This window comes from Pogonomyrmex barbatus, unplaced genomic scaffold, assembly GCF_055798465.1.
Source record: "Pogonomyrmex barbatus isolate J1 unplaced genomic scaffold, ASM5579846v1 scaffold2, whole genome shotgun sequence".
NCBI lineage: Eukaryota > Metazoa > Arthropoda > Insecta > Hymenoptera > Formicidae > Pogonomyrmex > Pogonomyrmex barbatus.
In genome coordinates this window covers 23,030,041-23,051,200 of record NW_028297116.1, presented here as the reverse complement: position 1 = coordinate 23,051,200, position 21,160 = coordinate 23,030,041, and the positions used below count along the sequence as shown (strand labels likewise).

Below are 21,160 nucleotides of genomic sequence, written 5' to 3'. Positions count from 1 at the left end.
GACGCGACGAAGAATGGAGTCGCCGGGTTGGGGAGCTGGCGTGCGCTCACGCGCATCCGAAAGTTGGCGCAGGTGAGCGGAGAAGTTGTAAATCGGTGGTAGGAGGAGGATGTCGGCGGCGCGAGGGACGGCGCGGCTGCGCTCCATCCGGACATAAATTTCCGAGCAAATCCCGGAGTAAGCGCCAGCTGCCCGCACGGCCTCGCGTAAAATGGAGGAAAGCCTCGGAAAAGCGAGAAGAGGAGGCGAAGAGAGAAGCGAGCCGTTTCCCCTCCCATCACCGATTCGATCCTCGTCGCTTATCTCCCGTCTCACAGCGCCCGTGGACCAACCCTCTCGTTTCTTCCGTGCTAACGTAGCTCTATTTCAGCTTCTGTTTTTTTTCCCCAGATCCGATAACAGGCGATTACATTGAAATGATTTAGTGGGGGTTTCAACGGGACTTATTGCTACATTGTAAAGGCGAATGAAGCGCACGGCGAAGATAGATAACGCTACACTCTATTCAGAGAAATATTGCTTGTAATTTTAATTGCGGTGATTGTGTATTTTACGCGCAAATCTCTTTCCACCGCGGACGTGCGGTTTATTTAATATTGAAAATTTATGTGGTCGATTTATCGTCGAGAAATTTCGAGACAAAGTTATTTCTCGTTATTAGATGTTTCAGCTTGAGTTTGTTTTATGTTCGCACCATCTCTGGTATACCGATGTATCGAACTGTGAAATACAATATGCAGTCGCTGCAATTTGCGGTTGATCGCTACATTTAATGACTCTCAATTTCCACTTTCGTGGAGCGTTCACCCTACATCGACCCGCATCCTTCGTGTGCACATATGCGTTTTCCGACTTGACGCATCGCACGTTTCTAATGCGCGTTGAAGCAGAATGGAAATAAAAAGGAGAGACAAGCGGGAATAAAGCGGTCGTAAGAGCGGTTTTATTGGCGCTTATTTAACTGCGTTGACAGAAGCATGGTCGAGTTTACAAGGCCCTATATGCGTATGACGTTTCCTCCAGTGGTCGGTGGTCCCGCGTAATAGACTTCCATCGGTCCGCGAACGCTCGTGCCGGGATCGAGTGATCGAATATGACGGCCGGCCATCACCATCCGGTGGTCGTTTTGAAAATACGTGGATACGTCGAACCACTGATACATCTTTGATTGGCTCTCGTCCAGCTCGTACTCCAAACAGCGTCTAGGAATGCTGCCAAGAGGTCGTTAGCACATCGTTCTTAAAAGTTTCGAAATGTTCGCGATAATGCGCAGCTTTTCCGAATCATACTCGACGGTCGCGTGTACAGAATTTTTTATTTTCAATATATGAAGATTTGATGTACATTGAAAAAAATATATATATGTATATACAGGAAAGGAAAAGGAAAGATAAATACTTTGCTGCTGAATGAAGCGCGGATTCAATTTGAAATGGAAAATATATTTACGCGGAAATAATTCTCGATGATATCGGGAATATAATCGGAAAATAATAAAATTGAACACGATCCGTATATACGCGTTGTATTAAATTGCGAGAGGATCGATGAATCTCTCCCACGAGTGTCTGACCCATTTGAAAGTCGAGCACTATTCGTCGAGTTACTACTCGCGAGACTACTCTAATACGCTTACGACTCACAGTGAATGCCGTTTGCAGCCAACGATGGGGTAGTCTTCGCGGAAGCACTTCGTGTCTAACACGCTGAAGTAGAGGAAGCCGACCTTCGCGCTAACGAGTTCCTCGGAGCTGTGGAGACAGTCGTAGAACCTCTCGTCGCACGAGCAGTGTAGCCTGATTTTGCACATTTCACGACGCTTTATCAGATTACTCGCTACAAAAAGCGACCTCGCTTCATTTCAATTTAAGATTACTTATACGATCATTGCGAGAACACGGAATAGTGGGGTAAAAAGTATACTAAGATTCAAGAAGAATAAGATCGCAACAGATATTTAAGAGATTTTCGGGGCAAGAATAAAGCAGAGAAAAATTTACAATGTATTATAGAAAAATATATTTTGCGAATTATAACTTTAGTTCATTCTCGTTTTAAATTTTTTCCTTTTGTTTTGCATCCCTTTGCCAACATAGCGATAATCGAGGTCTATGATTTTTTTAATATGCGATAATATTTTTTTCCGCGCATGTCCTGTCCACACGCACAACTAATAAATATTTTTCATTACGGTTAGGTAAACAAACGCTGCTTTATAACAACGTTATGTTTTAATTTTTTCTGCGCATGGGTCATTTGATACTTTGATATTTTACAGAAAATTATACTTTATGTTAACATCCCAGTTAATGGATATATCGGGATGAATATCGAGTATATTTACAAATTATGACTTCAAATTACTGACCTAATAATAATATAAAGTATTTTAATGTATCATAAAGCAAGCTTTTAAAAACACTTTTTCTGCTCTATCGCACATCATAAAAAAATTGCCTACGTAATTAATATACCAAGTTTGTAATAATGCACGACGTCGTATATCAACGTCAAATATCAGTCGCAATATAGCAAGACACGCACGAAACTTAGTAACTGTTCCAATTGCGTGGAAATCGCACAACGAACTCGCTACTGCGGAGTAGCGCAGTTCATTGACTTTTTCCGATTTTGCCATTGAATCTTTTCGCGTAATATCAGTGCGACGTACAATAGTGCGCACATGATAACTCATTAATATTTTTTTAAAAAAACAAATATTAATTTTTTTTCTCTCATCGTTTATATTCAATCAAGCATTGTTCATATTGCGTTCAAATATTCGACTACGCTTCCATCGATATTTGTAACATGACACAAAATAACTATGATAGATTGGGCGTGTGCTAAAAAAGGAACGTTTTCTTGTTTCTTACATTGATATAGAAGCACACGAGTAAACAGTATTTTCTCTACTATGTTACTATAAATCATTACATCAATAATCTTTAGTAAACTTAGTACGCGCTTGCAAAAATAATAAACACGATATAAAAATAACCATACACCAAGTATAAATAAACTAAACGTTCAATGATATCGATGATCGATAGACTCTCCCTTTCAAATCGGAATTTCTTGGGTATTTTTCAAAAATATGATAAAATCGTCATTAAAATTCAATTAATATTTAAAATGTTTCATTAAGAAAGAATTGGCATAAAAATGGTGTCCTAATTTAAGATTCACCTCGTATAAAAAGCAGAATTGGTCAGGCCGTACTTAGTCTGCATCGGTTCGATTATATCTTTGCAATTATCGTGTTCGCGACAACACGCATCGGTCATTGCGAATACTCCCAGATCATCCGGACCGTCCGCTACATTACCGCTGCCGCACCATTTTGTTCCTGATGAAAATTCAAACAAACAACAAAGTTCATTAAAAAATTCTCCCTTCATTACTGAACATATTAACGTCACAAAGAAGAGCTATTTTACACAACTATTATATTACGGGCAAAAAATTATGTAAATCCTTCTTCTACTATAAGTTAAAATAAATAAATTTTTGCATTTTACTTGCATGAGACTTGCATGAATAAAACTGTTAAAATGTACATTTCATTAGTAGAATAATTTAATCTATTATATATACATTTTTGTCCTATATTCTTTAGCAAAAATGAATTTTATGAGTCTCAGATATTTTTACAGTAATTCATATATTGGAAACAAAATATCAATATAATTCTTAAACGTATTCTATTACATATAAATTGTATGAATTATTACATTAGTTTGACATATTGTATCGTATTGTTCCAGTTCTCACTTCTATTATGATTTGACTAATAACTATGAAATTCAAGTAATAATTATAATTAGCTTTTTCCTTTTTAAATAAAATTATTTTATAACGTGTTTGTATAAAAAAATGTCAATCCTTGAATCAATCCTACCTGGAAATATAAGAACCGATTGAGGCGTAGTCTCGTAAAGTTCATTATTAAAGGTTTCGCTGATGTTTGGAAACGCAATGTGCCATCCGCGAACGTTTTGAGATAGTAATAACAAGAAAAGCGATGCAATAGTCGAAGTCATCGCGACGAAATCCTACTGTCGTTCTGGCAAAGGTAAAAAAAAAAAAAAACACTTCCTTTTATATATGTAGTATAATCAGGATCTTTGTCCATGCGCTCCATTTCATTTTTAAGCCATCTAATCGCTCGAGTTACGCTCGGCGTACGAAAGAGGCGACTATTGCGTCGTGATGGACGTTTACATTTCCTGTGATGGAATTAATCTGAGTCGAGATAATAGAACTCAGGTTCTAAAGGAAGACTTATCTCCTAGAGGGTCGACTAGAAAAGACATCGCGCCGAAGCAGATGGTAAAGTTTACGCAATAATCTAATGTTAAAATTAAGTCTAATTTATACGAAAGATAGGGCTAAACGAATGGTCACGAATATATTTAAAAGCATGTAACATTTAACATTTAATTAAAAAAAATTATTTAGATTAATAGTTATTTGACTTTAACTATTTTTGACTGTAACTATTTTTTTCATAGTTTATCAAACGTTGATGATTTAATTGAGATGAAAACAATCTCATTGAACACAAAAACATTGAATTACAAAAACAATCTAATTGAACGAGTCAATCAATCTGGAGTTTATTCACCGTTGATGATATCGATCAGTAAACAGTGAACATACAAATTTCAGTAAGAGCTTCAGGTCACGTAGCCGAGTCATACAAGGAAGCTTAAAAAATTTATTTTCACAGCAGATGAGAACGTTTTTTTCCCGTGACGCACAGGTAATAGAAGTTTTCGAAATAGCACTTCCACGGGCAAACTTTTGCCGAGAGCAACGCGATTTCGAGTGCAGATTTAAATGGACCGGGGTACTTTCATTTCGAAAACAAACGAAAACTCGTCGACCTCTTTGTCTACCTTGGACTGGATTTTTTTCATCCTCACGATGAAACGGCGACAGAGAGGATGGCGGTCTCCATATGCGCTACCCTTAAAGTGAATGCACTCTCAATGGCATGTGCTTGTCGTACACTGTTTGTTTCGATTGCGCGATCGTGTGATAGCGCTTGATATCAAAGTAAATCCTATAGGGCTAAAAGAGAGAGCAGAGTGAGAGGGTTTATGAACCCTGAAGCTGACCGGCATACGTCAATATTGTGCAACCGTGATGCCAATAATAACTCGACCAATAATCGATTACCGAGTTGTTGTTGCCGATATACGGCAGCCGGGCGAATTGACAAAACGCACGCTGGAAGGCGGTTACGGAAAATAACTGACACGTACTCTCAAAGAATATCGATCAGAATATCGATTCCGTTGCTCTCTGGAGGAAAAGATAGATTTTGTACGTGTATTTCTGTCTCGTCATCTGAAATCTCTTATTTTTCTCATATCGTTTATTTTACATCAGTATTTTTCTCTCGTACATGTAACAAAATAGAAACGCAACTAGATAGAAAACTATAGAACGACGCGGTAATTCATAATTTAATATACACATGTTTTTCAAATGGTTTCACGGCTTTGTCCGCTCTTTACGATAATATGATATTATGACGGTTCAATCACACTCGTGCATGATTATAAATTAAAGACAATATAGCATTGATATCGAATGATTATGTAACGCAATAAAACATGGAATGCAACTAAAAGCTAATGTGCATTTAATAATATTATAAATTATATGAAAAATGCATCTGAATTTATTATTGTCTCAATATATTAAAATTTCCTTTATAGATTAATGACAATTAGAATGACGATTTCACAATTAATATAGTAATTTAATATATAGTAATTTTTCATCTCATTTAACAAATACAAGCGATATTTTCCAGCAAAGAGAAACTTTTGAATTTTATTTTCTCATAATTCACATATAGCATTAATAACGTTACATAAAAGCTATGGACACGTAGAGATTTTCCGCCCGATTGAAAATCGCCAATTGCATCGATTGCGTCACGAGAGAACACACAGGCGGGGGACATTTTACGACGGTTACGTGCAATCGCGCTCCGGAATATCATCGAGATTTGGGCAGAGAAAGTGGCGGATATTACGCGGCCCGACTAGACCCTCCTGACGACGAGCACAGTCAGCCAGCCACAGTCCAACAGCTGTTACACGCTCGGCCGACACCGGCGGACCGATTCCAGGTACCCGAAAGATTGTTTCCAGACGACCCGCCTCCACCTCCGCCTGCATCCTCTTCAGGAACTTTTTCAGCGGATCGGGCGTCTGCGAGCCCTCGACCTCCCCGAGACATCGGCGGATCTCTTCCGATGAGCTTTCACGATCGATCCCAGTAGCCGAAGTCTCGTAGTCGATCGCTTCCGCTTCCCTCGCGACCTCCTTCACACCATCCAAGTTAAACTCGGATGCATCATCAATTGTCTCTTGCGCATTAACGTCGCGTTTCGGAAGACCTTCAGCAGTATCACCATTACGCTTGGTATGATCGATGATCGAAGAAAGGACAAGATGCTCGTTCACCTCGATCGCTGACTAAACAAATGTCCAACCGTTCGTCATGGGCGATTAGAATTTAATGAACGGGATATATAATATATATAGTAAAGTCGTGTAACTTTAAATTTCGCTTGTAACTGTTCAATGAATAAATCGGCGAACAAAGTAAATAAATAAAAATTTTCACGATGAAAAATATTCAAGTGTTGAGAAATATCTGAACGTTACTCTTTTATAAGATTGACACTATACAAAGAATGTATAGAGGCCAAAGTCCACTTTCCACGCATGGACGATGCTCGGATACGCTCGAAATACTCTGTATATTTTATGACGTAATCGCCCGGTCACAAAATTCAAAGTAACTGATCGTTTTTCCGACATTTTTCCGGCGTGCCCGGCGGCATACTTCACTTTTCCCTTCTTGGGAAACGTGACCATCAATCGATTCGATCTCAATTTCAGTTTTATCGCTGGCGACAGACTGTCTCGCCGGCACTATGTCGATGTCAGAATACTCCAGGTCATCCTCGTAATCCTTCAAGATCTCGAGGCTTTCCGAAGGTCGCTTTTCGCAAGGCGCCTTTTCGCAAACATCCTCGTCAGTGCTTCTCGCTTCCTCCTGATATATGTGCTTGATTGAATACGAATCAATCGTCCAATAAAGCCAAAACGTCCAAATAGAGAAAGGAAAATTATCTGCCTAGATTTAATGTGATTTCGACAACAAAATGAAAGATATATTATTCGCATTAACCATTTATTTCATTTACTGCATGTAATAGTAGATATCTCTGTTAAAAAATTGATTTAAATTTAACTGGAATTTATATTCGCTAAATTTTATCTTACTGTAATTTTTATCGACATTCCATACTTTTTCACTTTTGCCAACGTTAGGAAAAATTATGAGATTTTCATCAAAATTTTGCGGTAAAAGTTTTTAAAAGCGTTAACTATTATCAGAAGCGTATTAAAAGGATGCTAAAGAAAAATCGATATCTCATCAAACATACACTCTGGCAGATGTGTTTAATATTCGCGATTTAATTTAAAGCATGTATTTTACACGGCGTGCGCGAGGATTATATAATCTTCTTATATATTAACGTACAGCGCTACGTAAAGTCCGCGATGCATTAATTCAGAAATTTCCAAGTCACTTCCGTACAAAGTTGCGCGAAGTTGTTAATATTTTCCGTAATCTTCATGTGAACCGGTTAATTTTGCGCCTGCTCCGAAGAGCGAGTCCGAAACGCAAATGCGTGCATGAAATATGCAGCGCTGCTTGTAATGAGAAGTAGTTAGTAGTCCAGAGTGGATATTGTACGGCGAAAGCAGCTTACTCTCGCCGCGCATATGCAGGCTTATTGGCAAAATTTTGCTCCGAAAATTTATTAAATTTTACTCATCACGCGTGCGTTATTACATGCCTGTAATTTCCCAACTGTAACTTCTATATCACGATTCCATATATATTGCGATCTATTTATTTTAGTATAATACTAAATACACGTATCAATTTAATGTTTATGCGTCGAAATAGAGAATTATTAGCATGCCATATTAATGCCTTAATTAATCAGTTATTTAAATATTGCTAAATTATATTATAATTAATAAAGGTGAAATTGTGTCATGACGATTAAAACGTCGCAAGTTTCCTTTTAAACGTATACCAAATAAATGGAAATGCACATTGCAATTATTAAATCATTATAAAATATGCGGATGTACATGAACTGTTCGCATTGTTCCTTTTAGAGAGAAAGACGGTTATAACTTTGTTATATAATTATAACCACAAAACTACAACGCAGCGCTCGGTTAAAGTGCAGGTTATACGTGCTTAATTCAAGTAACTCTACTGTACGTGCATGAATTATAAATAAATGTCAAATCTGCCCAGAACTATCATGTGTAAGTCAAATCTATTTATTTCAACGACAAACATGCGTAAATTGCTTATGGGGAAGTAGCTCTGTACTATATTGTTTTATATATATATAAAAAGATCCGTAAGATTCATTCTGAATTTCACGGAGAAGAACAATGTTACCGCTTCTCGTGAAATTCAAAGCTCTCGGGTCGCATTTTCTCTTAATTGACTCTTACACCGATTTCTAAAATTACGAATTCTCCGACAGGAACATCAGACATCGGAGGGAAATGGGATATTCCAGAACTATCTCATTAATGGTCGCCGGAGCGATTTTTTCGCGATCCGATGAGATAAAACGAGGAGTTACCCCGTTATTGAGCAAGAGTTCGCGTCAGACCGGATATTTTATTCAGCTGGAAGAGAAATGCCGCGATTGGCCGATACCTTCTCCGTCGCTGCGAACTCGCAGCTGCGAACTCTCGTCGTCGTCAAATCGATCGTGCCGGACGACGGCTCCGAGCCGAACGTCATCGCATCGCGATGCGGGGAATCGGTGCGCTCGGCTTCACGACGCTCGCCACTGCAATCGAGATCCGCCAGATATCCGTAGAGATCCAGGAAAATCCTCAAGGGTATCATGGCCGAGCCACCTTCCGGCTCGTGCGTCAGTAGTTCGCACACGTATATCATCGTCTCGAGAAGACTCTGAAGCGGGCGTAATTCAGCGTGAATTATATACCGCATAATATAATTAATGGCGTTCGTTTATAATTGCAAAGTTGATTTAATTTTCAAACGTAAGATGGAAAAACGTTGAAAGAAAAAGGCATCTTTTGATTTTTGAATTAATTGCAAAAGTCTCGAGAGCTATAGGTATTTTTTTTTAATATTTATCGATATATATATATATATATATATATATATATATATATATATATATGTTACGAATAAAAATTCCAGGTAAATATTTTATCTGATATTTGTTCATTATTTCGATCCCATTGAAACTTTTATCTTATATTTCTCGTTAAAGAATTAAAAAGTATCGATTATAATACATATATAATAAAATATTATTACATCTTTTAATTAATCATGATTCCGTATTGTTTTATTCGCGAATGTCCAATACGGTTAATGGCTCTTCTATTATTACTGCTGTGTTAAAAGTTCAAAAGTTGGCAGCTGTCGTACGCTATATAAATTCTAGCAGATATCACGTTTTTAACTTGTTCTAATTGTAACTTTTATAGTGTAAATTTTCACAGCGATGTACAGAAGCCAATAATACTCCGTTTTTCCCATTTTCAACTTTGATCATATTGAACATCTCGTCAATTCTGCTTTCAATAGCTACAATAATTACTTTAAATCTTTAATTTTTATAATAAATAAGAATCAACATTCTATTCAACTTAATAATGAATTAAAGCTATAAATTCTCATTTCAGAAATTATTAAGCTTCCTGCAAATATAAAAATGTATCGATGTAATAGATATTTTCAATATATACACTATGCTATAAGTAAACATTGCACATTGATAATATGTGGATTGATAAAAACATTTCCAAAAAAAGGGGGGGATATTTCCATAAGAAATAAAAATCTGAAAGAAAGATCATATTTTCCGATTCCAATATCAAACGTAGTCGAACATACAATAAAGAGATATTGTTCCATGAAGGGCGCTTATAACTCACATTTCCTAAAAATCCACAGGCGACCGCGAGGAATCGGTAAAAGTCGCAGTGCTTTTTATCCGATAATAAATCGGCGACCACAAAAAGCCGATAGAGACTCGTCTCGGGCAGATCCAACCCTCGCCAGTCCTGCAGAAGGGCTTTCAAGCAGACCTTGTCCACGTGACCGAATCTGTTGAGCAGGGTTCTCAGGTAGCCAGGCGTGATGCCCGAGGGGTGCGTAAAGGGCGGATATTCCAGTCTGTCCTAAAGGGACAATGCCAAACGGTGGCCGAGATTGTTCACGGTCAGTTACCGGTCGGCGATAGTCTCACCACGGCGGTGGTTCGATCATCGATAATGCTCGTCGCGCGTACGTATACATAAATGCGCGATACGATGCCGTTACGAATCGGTTTCACTCGGCGCGCTAGACTCTGTCGCGCGGCATTTCCATCGAACCGCCTCTCCCGGCTGGCTCCCAGGGACACGAATTACGCTGATATTTGTCTTCCAGCCCTTCCAGCCCCCGTCATTCGCTTTCTATTCCGCAGAGCAACGTACGTATGTACGCCGGAAATATCGCGCTATAAGCAGGTATCGCGTGTCGGCTACGCGGTAACGCGATATGCCAAGGATAAATGAGGAATTCCAGTTAACAATGATAACGATAACGTTGCAAATTAGATTACGCTGTAAATTAATCGGTAAAATGCACGAATGTCATGAGAAAGAGGAAGAGAGAAGAGGGGGGGAGAGAGAGAGAGAGAGGGGGGGGCAGGGAGGAAGGGAGAGAGGGGGAAAGTATAGCACACTGAATGTTTCATGAGGGGATGCATCGCTACAATTTTAGTGATGTGTAATTTGACAAAATTGAAACCAATTTTGCGTTTGCAAACATTTAAGCCATGTTGTAATTGAGAAGTTATTTAACATTTAACATCAAAAAGCTTTGGTAAAGCAAGCTTGTGACTAAAAGATAGAATAACGTCCATTAAAACTAATTTAAGGTAAACTTCTCATTAACAAAATAATATATATGAGCTTTTAATCTGTAACAAATCTAAAAATTAAGCAAATTTAGGAGTTTCATGGAAAATTTAATGTATATTAAAATAAACTGTTTGGAAATAAAATGAAAAATAACGACAACCGTTATGACGCTATAAAGAACTTGATTGGCCACCGAATTAATTTCGTCAACAATTAAATTCATTAAATTGCGTTATATGAAGAGTTTGCAAAATTGTCGGTAATGCACGAATAATAATAAAGGGATATTAATAACGAGAATAATAATATTGTGGTTAATATGATTACGGCAGAAATTATTTACGCACAAAATGTCGTTTAAGAATTAATTTAGTTTTAACAAAATTAACTCTCATTTTATTCTTAAACATAATTCGACGCCACAGATTTTAACTTTTAATTATCGATCAATTGCGTTAGAGAGAAAGATCGCGCGAGCCACCGATTTGTAACTTTTCTATAATGTTATTATCCTGCAATTTTCTCTCTCTATATATATATATATATATATATATATATATATAGAATTATGTAACTTATAATTACAGACATCCGTCGAAAGAACGCGGATGGAAGAACTCCGGAGATGAACGTGCCTTACTTTGATCCGCTTTACGAATAATATAATAATGAATATTCTCGCGAGAGAGAGAGAGAGAGAGAGAGAGAGAGAGAGAGAGAGAGAAAGAGCAATGAGGTAGGTCGATTGGCACGCATGGAATTTTTATTAATTTTTGCTTTGTATGAGAGATATTTTTAGAAATATTTTCCAACATGTTTTTCTGCTGTTCGGGCTTAAAGAAATACAAGAAATATATGAAATTGAAAGAAAATAAATAAAAGCTTGATTAACGATGGGAAATATCACGCAAAATGTTTATAATGTAACAAAAGAGTTATTATTTTCTCAATAGGTGTCAAATATTTGTACGTGTTATATTTCTTCAATCTTCTTTATTTCTTCTAAAACTTGATTTTAAAGTAAAAAATAGATCATAAGATTAAAAAATTTTTGAAATCCGAGTATTAACATGTAAGTCAAATTTGTAAGGCAATTTCTCGAGGATTTAGAATCCTTATACATTGGTTTCTACAAAGCCTTTCTTCTCATAACGTGAAATTATGTATGTTGCACAATGAATAATAGATCCGAAGAAAGGTAATACGAGTGGAAAAGGAAATCGTGGGACGCGACTGACACGAGAACGATGTGTTTGCACAAAAAGGAATATACCTTCGCCGGAGGCACTTCGCCGTTCGCCAGGGCGCGGAAATACGCGGCGGTCCATCGCAGAAGATCGTAGGGCTGCGTGCGAATTGCCGCTTTCGCGTAGACTTTCAAAATGCGCGGAAATGTCTGCGGTATATTTATCTGCTGGGCGCAGTAAATCCGCTCGGTTTGCGAATCTGACATTACGCGCGCGCGTGCTCGCAGAGCGGAAGAACGGGAGTGAAGGCTAAGACAAGCGGAAGCGACAAGAGACGAACGGAACGAGATTCGACGTGAAGTGATTCGATTGATTCATTCAAATCGCCGCCTGCTGCCTGCCACCTGCCGCCACCGCGTCCTTGTCATATTCCATTTTCTTTCGAGAACCGTCGATGGTTATACGGGAAGCAGCGAGTCGAACAAGCAATTCTGCGTGGTTTCGACGATCGTAGCAAGAATTGTCGTTCTCGAGATATGATAGACGGTAAATTGAGTAGATTTTAGAATACATAACTTTAATATGAAAACGATAATTTTTAAATAAATCGACAGATGTGTGTGTGTGTGTGTGTGTGTGTGTGTGTGTGTGTGTGTGTGTGTGTGTGTGTGTGTGTGTGTGTGTGTGTGTGTAAAGAGAGAGAGAGAACCTTTCTGTTCTAAAAAAAATTTATCTTTTTTATTTCAGTAAAAAACCAATTTTGTAAATTTTCAATCATTTTTTTAACACAGAAAATTAACGAATTATTAATGATAATGTAGGCTGTTTCATTCGTCATTGGAAACTTAATTTGCATCGTTGTATTAAATAATATTTTAGCAGTTATTATTCAATAAAAATCTTTAGATTAAACTATAAAACAAAGGTTTATCTAAACATGAATAATCTAAGATAGATAATAATTTATCTAATAAGCTATCTATCTTTACATAAATTTTGTATTATAATCCGAAGCCTCCCTATATAATTTGTGGAAAATTTCGCTAAAGTCCTCTGCAGGGAATTTAATACACGCTTTTACGAACTTAAACTGCAATAACCACGATCGATAAAACATTGAAAACGTACTTCATTTTATGAGAGGACACATCGCCTTTTAAAATTTAACTAGCTGGTCGGTTATTCGGTCACATCATATTCCCATGTGCAGGTTTTTAATATCTACTCGTTTAGTTTTAGCCAATCTACTACAATTACGACATATCTGTTGGCGTTTCTACTTTTCAAGTTTCATAACAATTTCACGATAAAATATTTTGTACGGCGAGTTTGATACAACTAGGCAAATAGCCGTTTATCTTAAATAGAGCACATTTAATTAACTCAAACACAGTTTTACAAATTGAAGCGCTGATATGTGTCACGTACTAAAATTTCAATTTAAAAAAATCTGCGGATGATGCGTAATGTCAATAAAAAAATATATAAAATTCTGAAAGATTTCCAAAAACAGTTCACACTAGAAATGTTATAAATCTGAACGTTCAACCTGATTTTATATAAATTACAAGTAATGCTCTAGATACATGTATAATCAACAACGGCTGCGACTCAATGAACGTATGTGCATCGTCGATATTTTTACAAACGTGATGAAAACTCGATGAATTACCTGGAACAATAAGACCAATACGCCGACCACCTCCGACACTCTCAATGGAATACAAATGGTACTGGCAAACAACAGAGAGAGCGACAGCCTTCTGGAAATTAAACGACCGCCACCACGTCAGAATCAATGATCGATCCGACCCCACTCCTCTCTTTGCATTATTGCGACCCCTCATTCTATTACCCGTGCGTCGGCACATATACATTTCTACGGTCTCTATTGCTTTTGTCGATGCATAAATGAAACATTCCTATTCAACATATTGCTCAAGCTTTCCCATGTTGTTACCTTCAAATACGCGTAAAAAGTTATTCTGTATAAGAAAATCTGTCTTTGACCCTTTTTTAGCTCATATATTACCGATTCGATAGCCATTCAGCAGTAATTGGCGTGGAACAAATTAAATATTAAGATAAGGTTGTCCCTTTGTTTCATTCAGTCTATTTTAATAAAAAGATCATTTCAAGAATAGTAAATGTTTGAGATATAAAAACAAATTAGAAAAATAAATTACAAGAATAAACTTGGATTACTTTCAATTTAAGAAAAAACTGAGGTAAAATTTCTCCAAGAATAGATTGACGAACATTGACGAACCAATATTGCGTCAACGCGATTAAAAAAGTTATTATCTTGAAAGAGTAAATTTGCTATAATATTAAATTATATTTTAAAATATTCTGTATCTTAAAATATTCTGTATTAAATTCTCGTTAAAGAGGAGCTATTAAGTTCGAGCATCGTTTCAGAGAGATTGTTGATAATCATTAGCGCACTTTTAAGAAATGAAATTGACAAATTCATCAGAAATTGAAAGGCCATAATCAATAGCACTCTATGATCGGAGTTTTGTTACAGAAAAATTGCGAGCAAATATCCCGAGGAACAGTTTGCCATTTCCTTCTTTAAATCTCTCTCTCTCTCTCTTTCTCTCTCTCTCTCTCTCTCTCTCTCTCTCTCTCTCTCTCTCCTCTCTCTCTCTCGCTTTTCTCTTTTTAGATACTCGGCATTTCCCTCCAGCGTACATCTCGGAGCTTAATCGCTGAAATAGTTTTCAATCGATCGATCACCAGCCGCGGGTGTGCCGCGCCGCGGAAAAAGAGCGCGCGCGCTGCCCGCCGCAATTCGCGACCGCGTTATACGGGGCGCATCATCCCTCTCCGTTTCGTCGCGAGCTCCAGCTCCGACACGAATATCGGAGGTCTGTAGATTCGAATAGCGAGCGGAAGCAATTTCGACGTCCTTCGGGAATGGCCTTGGCATGACTGCCGTCGGGACGTCGGCGTCCCGCCGCATCAATCGTCCATTGAATAAAACTCGACTTTGAGCTATGGGTATAGAGAGTAATAAGCGTTGTGGTGGAACCCATAAAATCGAAGCTGACGGTGTATCGCTGCTTTTCAACGTCGTACATTACGGTGGGAAAATAAAAAATTCCGATTGTCATGGACTTGCCGACTGGATGATTAGTAATCGGAAGAAATGAATCGTTCGAACGTAGAACGATCGCTCTTTTTTATTTCTCTTGCAGCGAGAGAATGTTTCAGCGGCGAGCGGAAACTTAGCGGCCGGAACAGACGTCGGTGAATGACGAAATCGCCGGCTAATGACGACGACAAGGGAAATTTATGTGCGTGAGAGGATTGCGAGCGGTGGCGGGGCTGAATTATTAGAATATGGTTTTGGGCGAACGTTTTAATCGCCATCGTTCTGCTGAGTGTTAAGCGGAAAATAAATGTCCCGATCCGGCGTGTGAATATTGAAATTTTACCTCGAAGGATCTATGTAACGCTCGCGTATTCGCGCATCCAGACACGGAAAGTATTTTCGCCCAGAATCTCAAAATCAAAAGACACGGGTGATATCTTGATGTCAAATTCACGCGCAGCGAAGTTCGCGTAGAACGGCGGCGAGACGCCCGTGGCTCTATTTACGCGAGACCCGGGATGAACTCGTACATTTTCATATCTCAGCAATGACTGCATTGATTAAGTTTTAATTACGCTTAATCGATAGCTGAGTATCAAATTATATAAGAAAAGTGTTTTTATTTTTTTTCTCCGTGTTCTACAAACTGAGATATCGTGACGCAATCGTAACGCAAAGTTCAAATTGGTAAATTTAAGAAACGTCCTGATCGTCGTCGTGACTCTCCTTTTACTGTCGCAAGAGGCGCTAATGAACGTCTTTATATGACAACTCTTGCAGCGCTCATTTTTTTGATTTGATATGTCTTTGACAGATGTCTTTCGTGTGAAGTTGTACGTATTGATTAAAAAAGAAGATATAACATATGTCACATATAATAGTAAGTATTAGATGTAAAAAGTTCTGAGCTTTTTTTTGTAAAATTCAATCTTTATTCAAAACAAACAAAAAAATATTAATCAGCAAAATATTCCCCGTTTGCATCAACGACCTTTTGCCATCTTTTGGGTAGTTTGCGAATTCCTTGACGATAGAAGCTCACCGGCTTCGAAACGATAAAGTCATCAATGCATTTTCGTATCTCTTCAAATCTCACGAAATGTGTATCAGCCAAATGATGCTGCAGTGACCGGAATAGACAGTAATCGGAAGGCGCCATGTCTGGGCTATATGCCGCGTGCGGAAGAAGTTCCCAGCCTAACGCAAAGATATGATCCTGAGTCGCTTTCGCAACATGTGGTCGAGCATTATCATGAAGCAAGATCATTTTACGACGTCCTTGGCCAGTAAATGGCCTCTTTTCTTCTAATGCATCGCTCAAATTGGTCAATTGTTGTTGGTAGCGGTCTGCCGTGATTGTTTCACCCGGTTGTAACAACTCGTAATAATACAACACACCTTTCCAATCCCACCAGATACAGAGCAAAACCTTCTTGGCGTGGATATTGGGCTTTGGCGTCGATGTCGAAGGGTCAACCCATGATTTTCTACGTTTAAGGTTATCATAAAGAATCCACTTTTCATCACCTGTAATGATTTTGTGCAGAAAATCTTTTTTCCGGAACTTTGAAAGCAAAGTGAGTGCAGTGTCATGCCGATGATTTTTGTTGTCTTCGGACAATTCATGCGGAATCCATCTGCCTTCCTTCTAAACCTTTCCCGTCATACGTAAACATACGAAAATGGTTTGCTGCGTAACGCCAAGCTGTTCTGCAAGCTCCTTTTCAGTTTGCGCAGAGTTTATATCCAGCAGTGCTTGCAATTCGTCCGTTTCAATCTTTTGAGGGCGTCCAGCACGCGGTTCATCTTCAAGACTGAAATCTCCTTGGCGAAATTTTTGATACCATCTTTTACATGTAGTATGACTTACAGCGTTCTCTCCATATGCAGCACAAATCATTGCAGTGGCTTCAGCAGCATTTTTCTTCAGATGAAACGCGAAGTGGATGGAAAATCGAATATGCTCTTTTGTTATTGCCATCGTGAACACTACTGATTTTTGAAGTTATGTGCATCAAACGCCAAACCGTATGGCATTTTAGAAGGCCAAATCTCAACGCTTTAAAACCGCAAAAGGGCGGGAAGATATATAAAATTTAAATTGTTATTTCGGTTGTATGAAATCTAAAGCTCTAAAGAACTTTTTTGTACACCTAATAATAATATATAATACATTGAAGAAATAGAATAAGAAATAGAAATAGAAATAGAATTAGATTTTTACAACAAATTAAATTATTAGATTTTTATTATATTATTAGATTATTGACAATAAATGTATTAGATTTTTACAACAAATTATTAACATTTATTAACAATTATTAACAAATTATTATATTAAACATAAATTAATTCAACATAAATAACATAAATTAAACATAAATAACATAAAAAAACATATAACATAAAATATAAATTAATAACATATAACATAACATATCAGAAGCGAAATTGATTACTATTTCAAAATAAAAATATACTAAAAATAAAATAAAAGATACTTTATGGACATTACCAAAAATTATTTCTTTTGTTCAAGAATCACATAAAACGGTTCAAAAAAATACTGTTTGGGTAATACATGGGTTCTAAAATAAGGATAAAATTTCATCTTACGCAAATGCAATTTTGCAATGTCTTTTCCATTTAAATGTTATTAAAAAACAAATTTTTGAGTGTGATAAATTAAATATTTTAGGTATATTAATGAATCGATATAAAAACGGAATATCTGATTTGAATACATTTATAGTACGACAAGATTTAGGAGATAATTTTTCGAGCTGTATAAAACAAGATGCATCTGAATTTCTCATAACTATCTGTGAAAAATATGATTATATAAAAAAATCTAGTTAAGCATCAAATACGTTCCACTATACGGTGCAAAACTTGTGATAATACAATTGTTATTACTAATGATAATATTCTTATTTCAATTCCCATTACTAATTTAAAGAAAGACAGTTACGATCTTAATGATTTATTAAATATTAATAATTTTTTCGAGATGGTAAATAAAAATAGATCAATTTAATTTGCGTGCAGTACCAACAACTACAATATCAATAGGGGGACAATTTTAAGGTAATGAATGCCATTTTTCATCATGGATCATCTATTGAAGATGGTCATTATACAAGTATATATAGAGATGAAACGTCTAATGGATGGATAGACATTGATGATGCGCAAATTAACAAGAAAAAATGGCCTAAAGAAGCAAAAAATGTGTATATATTTTTTTTAAAAAAGATTATTAAAAAATAATGACTGAATACTGATTTTCTAGTATATATAAAGTAAAAAAATGTTTCAAATATGCTAAATAATAAATACTATTTGTTACTAAAAAAATGAGTGATATCTTAATAAAATTACCTTTTAAAAAAGGTAAAAAATAACGCCAAGTTCACGCGCCCGTTTTCTTATTTATGTAAAAGAAAGAATTTTATACAAAAATTTCCATCTATAAAAGTCTTTTTAATAATAAATTTCATATTGGTACAAAAGATGTGATATGAAGAACTGGCGCCAACTTCTAATTTAATAAAATAAAAAGAGCTTTACATTGAAATACATTTTATTTTGTAGTTCATTTTTATTTGAAAAATCGTTTCATTATTTCTACAAAAAACATGATATCAAAAATTGACACAAACTTTTAATTACATAAAGTAAAAAAGAAACTTTGCAAAGGTGAAAAAAGATGTTATCAATTGTCAAAAATAGTTGCCAAAAAAATTTTATTGAATTATTATACTTGTGTTTATATAAAAATAAAATATAAAAGAAAAGCTGATATGTAAGAAAAAAAATGACGTACAAAAGCGCTTGGCGCGCCCGGATCGCATTAAAACACGTACGTACACTTACTGTACTGTATTATATTGCACTCTTTACTGTTTATCTTTTTACATTAATAATGTATATATTACTTTTAAAAATATTTGTAAATAAATTTTTTATATAATTTTTATATAATTTTCTTTAACATTATATATAATATTAAATATATAATATTAAAAAAATTTATTAATAAATATTAAAACATGTGTTTATACTGGATAACATTCTAATAAAATAAACTCTTAAGTTTCTTGCATTATTTATGTAAAAAATGTTTCATATATTTCACTAATTTTATTTAGTTAATATTAAAAAAGAAATAAGTTTAAAAATAAAAAAATCTTAAAATATATTAAATTTTAATTCAAACTGTTCTCTATTTGTCTGTCACATAGTTCATTATTATGAAAAGTTTTAATGCGATCCGGTCGCGCCAAGTTTTTGTACGTCGTTTTTTTTTCTTACATATCAGATTTTCTTTTATATTTTATTTTTATATAAACACAAGTACAATAATTCAATAAAATTTTTTTGGCAACTACAAATTGACATTAATTTTGGATCTTTTTATTTTATTAAATTAGAAGTTGGCGCCAGTTCTTCATATCATATCTTTTGTACCAATATGAAATTTATTATTAAAAACTTTTGTAAATGGAAATTTTTGTATAAAATTCTTTCTTTTACATAAATAAGAAAACGGGCGCGTAAACTTGGCATTATTTTTTACCTTTTTTAAAAGGTAATTTTATTAACTTCACGCGAGAGAGGTTTTACCTTATGAAAGCATGAGGATAGAGATAAGCGAAGATTGTAACTAACTGTAACTGTACACTGTAAAACAAAAAAAGATTGTAAAATTAGATAACTTGACAAATTACGCAGACATTAGACTACCGTCTGGTGTACCGTCTTTACGTACGTAGACTCCTTCATATAAATAGCAATGACTTTTGACTCCCTTACTTTCGCGAACAATGCTAAAGACGACGGAAGCTGACGACTCCTTCGTTCTTCGACCCGCTTTCCTGTAAGTTTCCGTGCAAGTAATTGCGGGACAAGTCGGTCGGTCGCGGCGCGGCAACTGCGTTTGCGTATAGGTACTTCCGGCGTCTATAGCTGCAAATATTAAGCGCGCTTGTGGCAGCGTTCCTCGGTGCATCTGATACCGACAATGAATAGGCGGCAGGCGTAATACACGCCGCTGTAACAGTTGCACGAAGCGAAATGGCACGACTTTAATAACTAATATCGGAGAGAAAATGCAACAACGAAAACTGGAGATTAAATTTATAAAACTACCTGGCCAGAGGCTGCTTTTTCATAGAATCCATAAAAAATAGATTTGTTAACTATATCTTTCCCTTTATTGTCTCGTACGGTCGATTTTTAATAAAATATTTCTCTCTTAAATTTTCAGATAAACATTCGAATTGTGTGTACTATACAGTGTTCTACACAGAACTTTTGAGGCGTGATCACATATATGTTTGTACGTATAAACATATACAAACGCATATACACATGCAGAGAAAAATTAAATGTTTTCAAATAATTTTAAAATCTTCATATTAATTATTTAAATATTCAATCCAAGGTTCTTGCCGAGAAAAAAATAGATTCATCAAACGTCTGTTGTTAAAATTAAAATTAATATTATTGCGAAATTACGTAATTCGTGTAGACTAATTAAAAACTTAAATTTTAATTTCAATGTTTATTCCTGCTTGTAGAAAATACACATCACCAAGCGAGATAAACGAATCGAGCCATTTACGTAATTAATTTTGGCTAATATTCGTTAAGAGCTGAAAGCTGGAGAGCATCGCAACTAATAAAATAATTAGTTAGCTGGGAACCCTTTCCCCCGACACACATATGCATGCTTATTAGGATTCGCAATATATTTCGCGGTACACGCCAGATTTACTATGGCTGATACCATAAATTAATGATATTTCGGATTTGCTATAACTTCCGCCTAAATAACCACGAGAGATTTCATT

General features: G+C 36.1%; 4 protein-coding genes across 5 annotated transcripts in view; all 4 read right to left on the bottom strand.

Annotated features, from left to right (window-relative positions):
* dtn (transmembrane protein 132C dtn) overlaps positions 1 to 21,160 on the bottom strand; it is a 100,999-nt gene that overhangs the window by 31,472 nt on the left and 48,367 nt on the right. The gene's annotated exons all lie outside the window — the stretch shown is intronic.
* Pla2 (phospholipase A2) lies at positions 922 to 19,329 on the bottom strand. The gene is made up of 4 exons (XM_089076937.1): positions 12,292 to 19,329; positions 3,190 to 3,349; positions 1,644 to 1,796; positions 922 to 1,211 (listed from the first exon to the last, which is right to left on the bottom strand). The coding sequence occupies exons 1-4, from the start codon at positions 12,344 to 12,346 to the stop codon at positions 998 to 1,000; spliced, it is 582 nt and encodes a 193-aa protein (XP_088933063.1). The 5' UTR covers positions 12,347 to 19,329; the 3' UTR covers positions 922 to 997.
* On the bottom strand, positions 4,040 to 6,751 carry LOC148936766 (uncharacterized). Its single transcript, XM_089075994.1, has 2 exons — positions 6,707 to 6,751; positions 4,040 to 6,497 (listed from the first exon to the last, which is right to left on the bottom strand). The coding sequence occupies exons 1-2, from the start codon at positions 6,749 to 6,751 to the stop codon at positions 5,991 to 5,993; spliced, it is 552 nt and encodes a 183-aa protein (XP_088932120.1). The 3' UTR covers positions 4,040 to 5,990.
* Positions 6,487 to 11,521, bottom strand: LOC148936765 (uncharacterized). Its single transcript, XM_089076940.1, has 3 exons — positions 10,047 to 11,521; positions 8,788 to 9,048; positions 6,487 to 7,083 (listed from the first exon to the last, which is right to left on the bottom strand). Exons 2-3 carry the CDS (start codon positions 9,031 to 9,033, stop codon positions 6,790 to 6,792), a joined length of 540 nt encoding a protein of 179 aa, XP_088933066.1. The 5' UTR covers positions 9,034 to 9,048; positions 10,047 to 11,521; the 3' UTR covers positions 6,487 to 6,789.

Bases quoted from the DNA above. Each gene is read 5' to 3' on its own strand.
- LOC148936766 (XM_089075994.1), bottom strand. From the start codon at position 6,751: ATGCGTGGAAAGTGGACTTTGGCCTCTATACATTCTTTGTATAGT. The intron at 6,498-6,706 runs GTCAATCTTATA...ACATTTGTTTAG, and splicing joins CTATACATTCTTTGTATAGT to TCAGCGATCGAGGTGAACGA.
- LOC148936765 (XM_089076940.1), bottom strand. From the start codon at position 9,033: ATGATATACGTGTGCGAACTACTGACGCACGAGCCGGAAGGTGGCTCG. The intron at 7,084-8,787 runs GTATCGGCCAAT...CACATATATCAG, and splicing joins AGTTCGCAGCGACGGAGAAG to GAGGAAGCGAGAAGCACTGA.
- Pla2 (XM_089076937.1), bottom strand. From the start codon at position 12,346: ATGGACCGCCGCGTATTTCCGCGCCCTGGCGAACGGCGAAGTGCCTCC. The intron at 3,350-12,291 runs GTATATTCCTTT...AATTTTCATCAG, and splicing joins GCGAAGTGCCTCCGGCGAAG to GAACAAAATGGTGCGGCAGC. The intron at 1,797-3,189 runs GTGAATCTTAAA...GTGCAAAATCAG, and splicing joins AATTCTGCTTTTTATACGAG to GCTACACTGCTCGTGCGACG.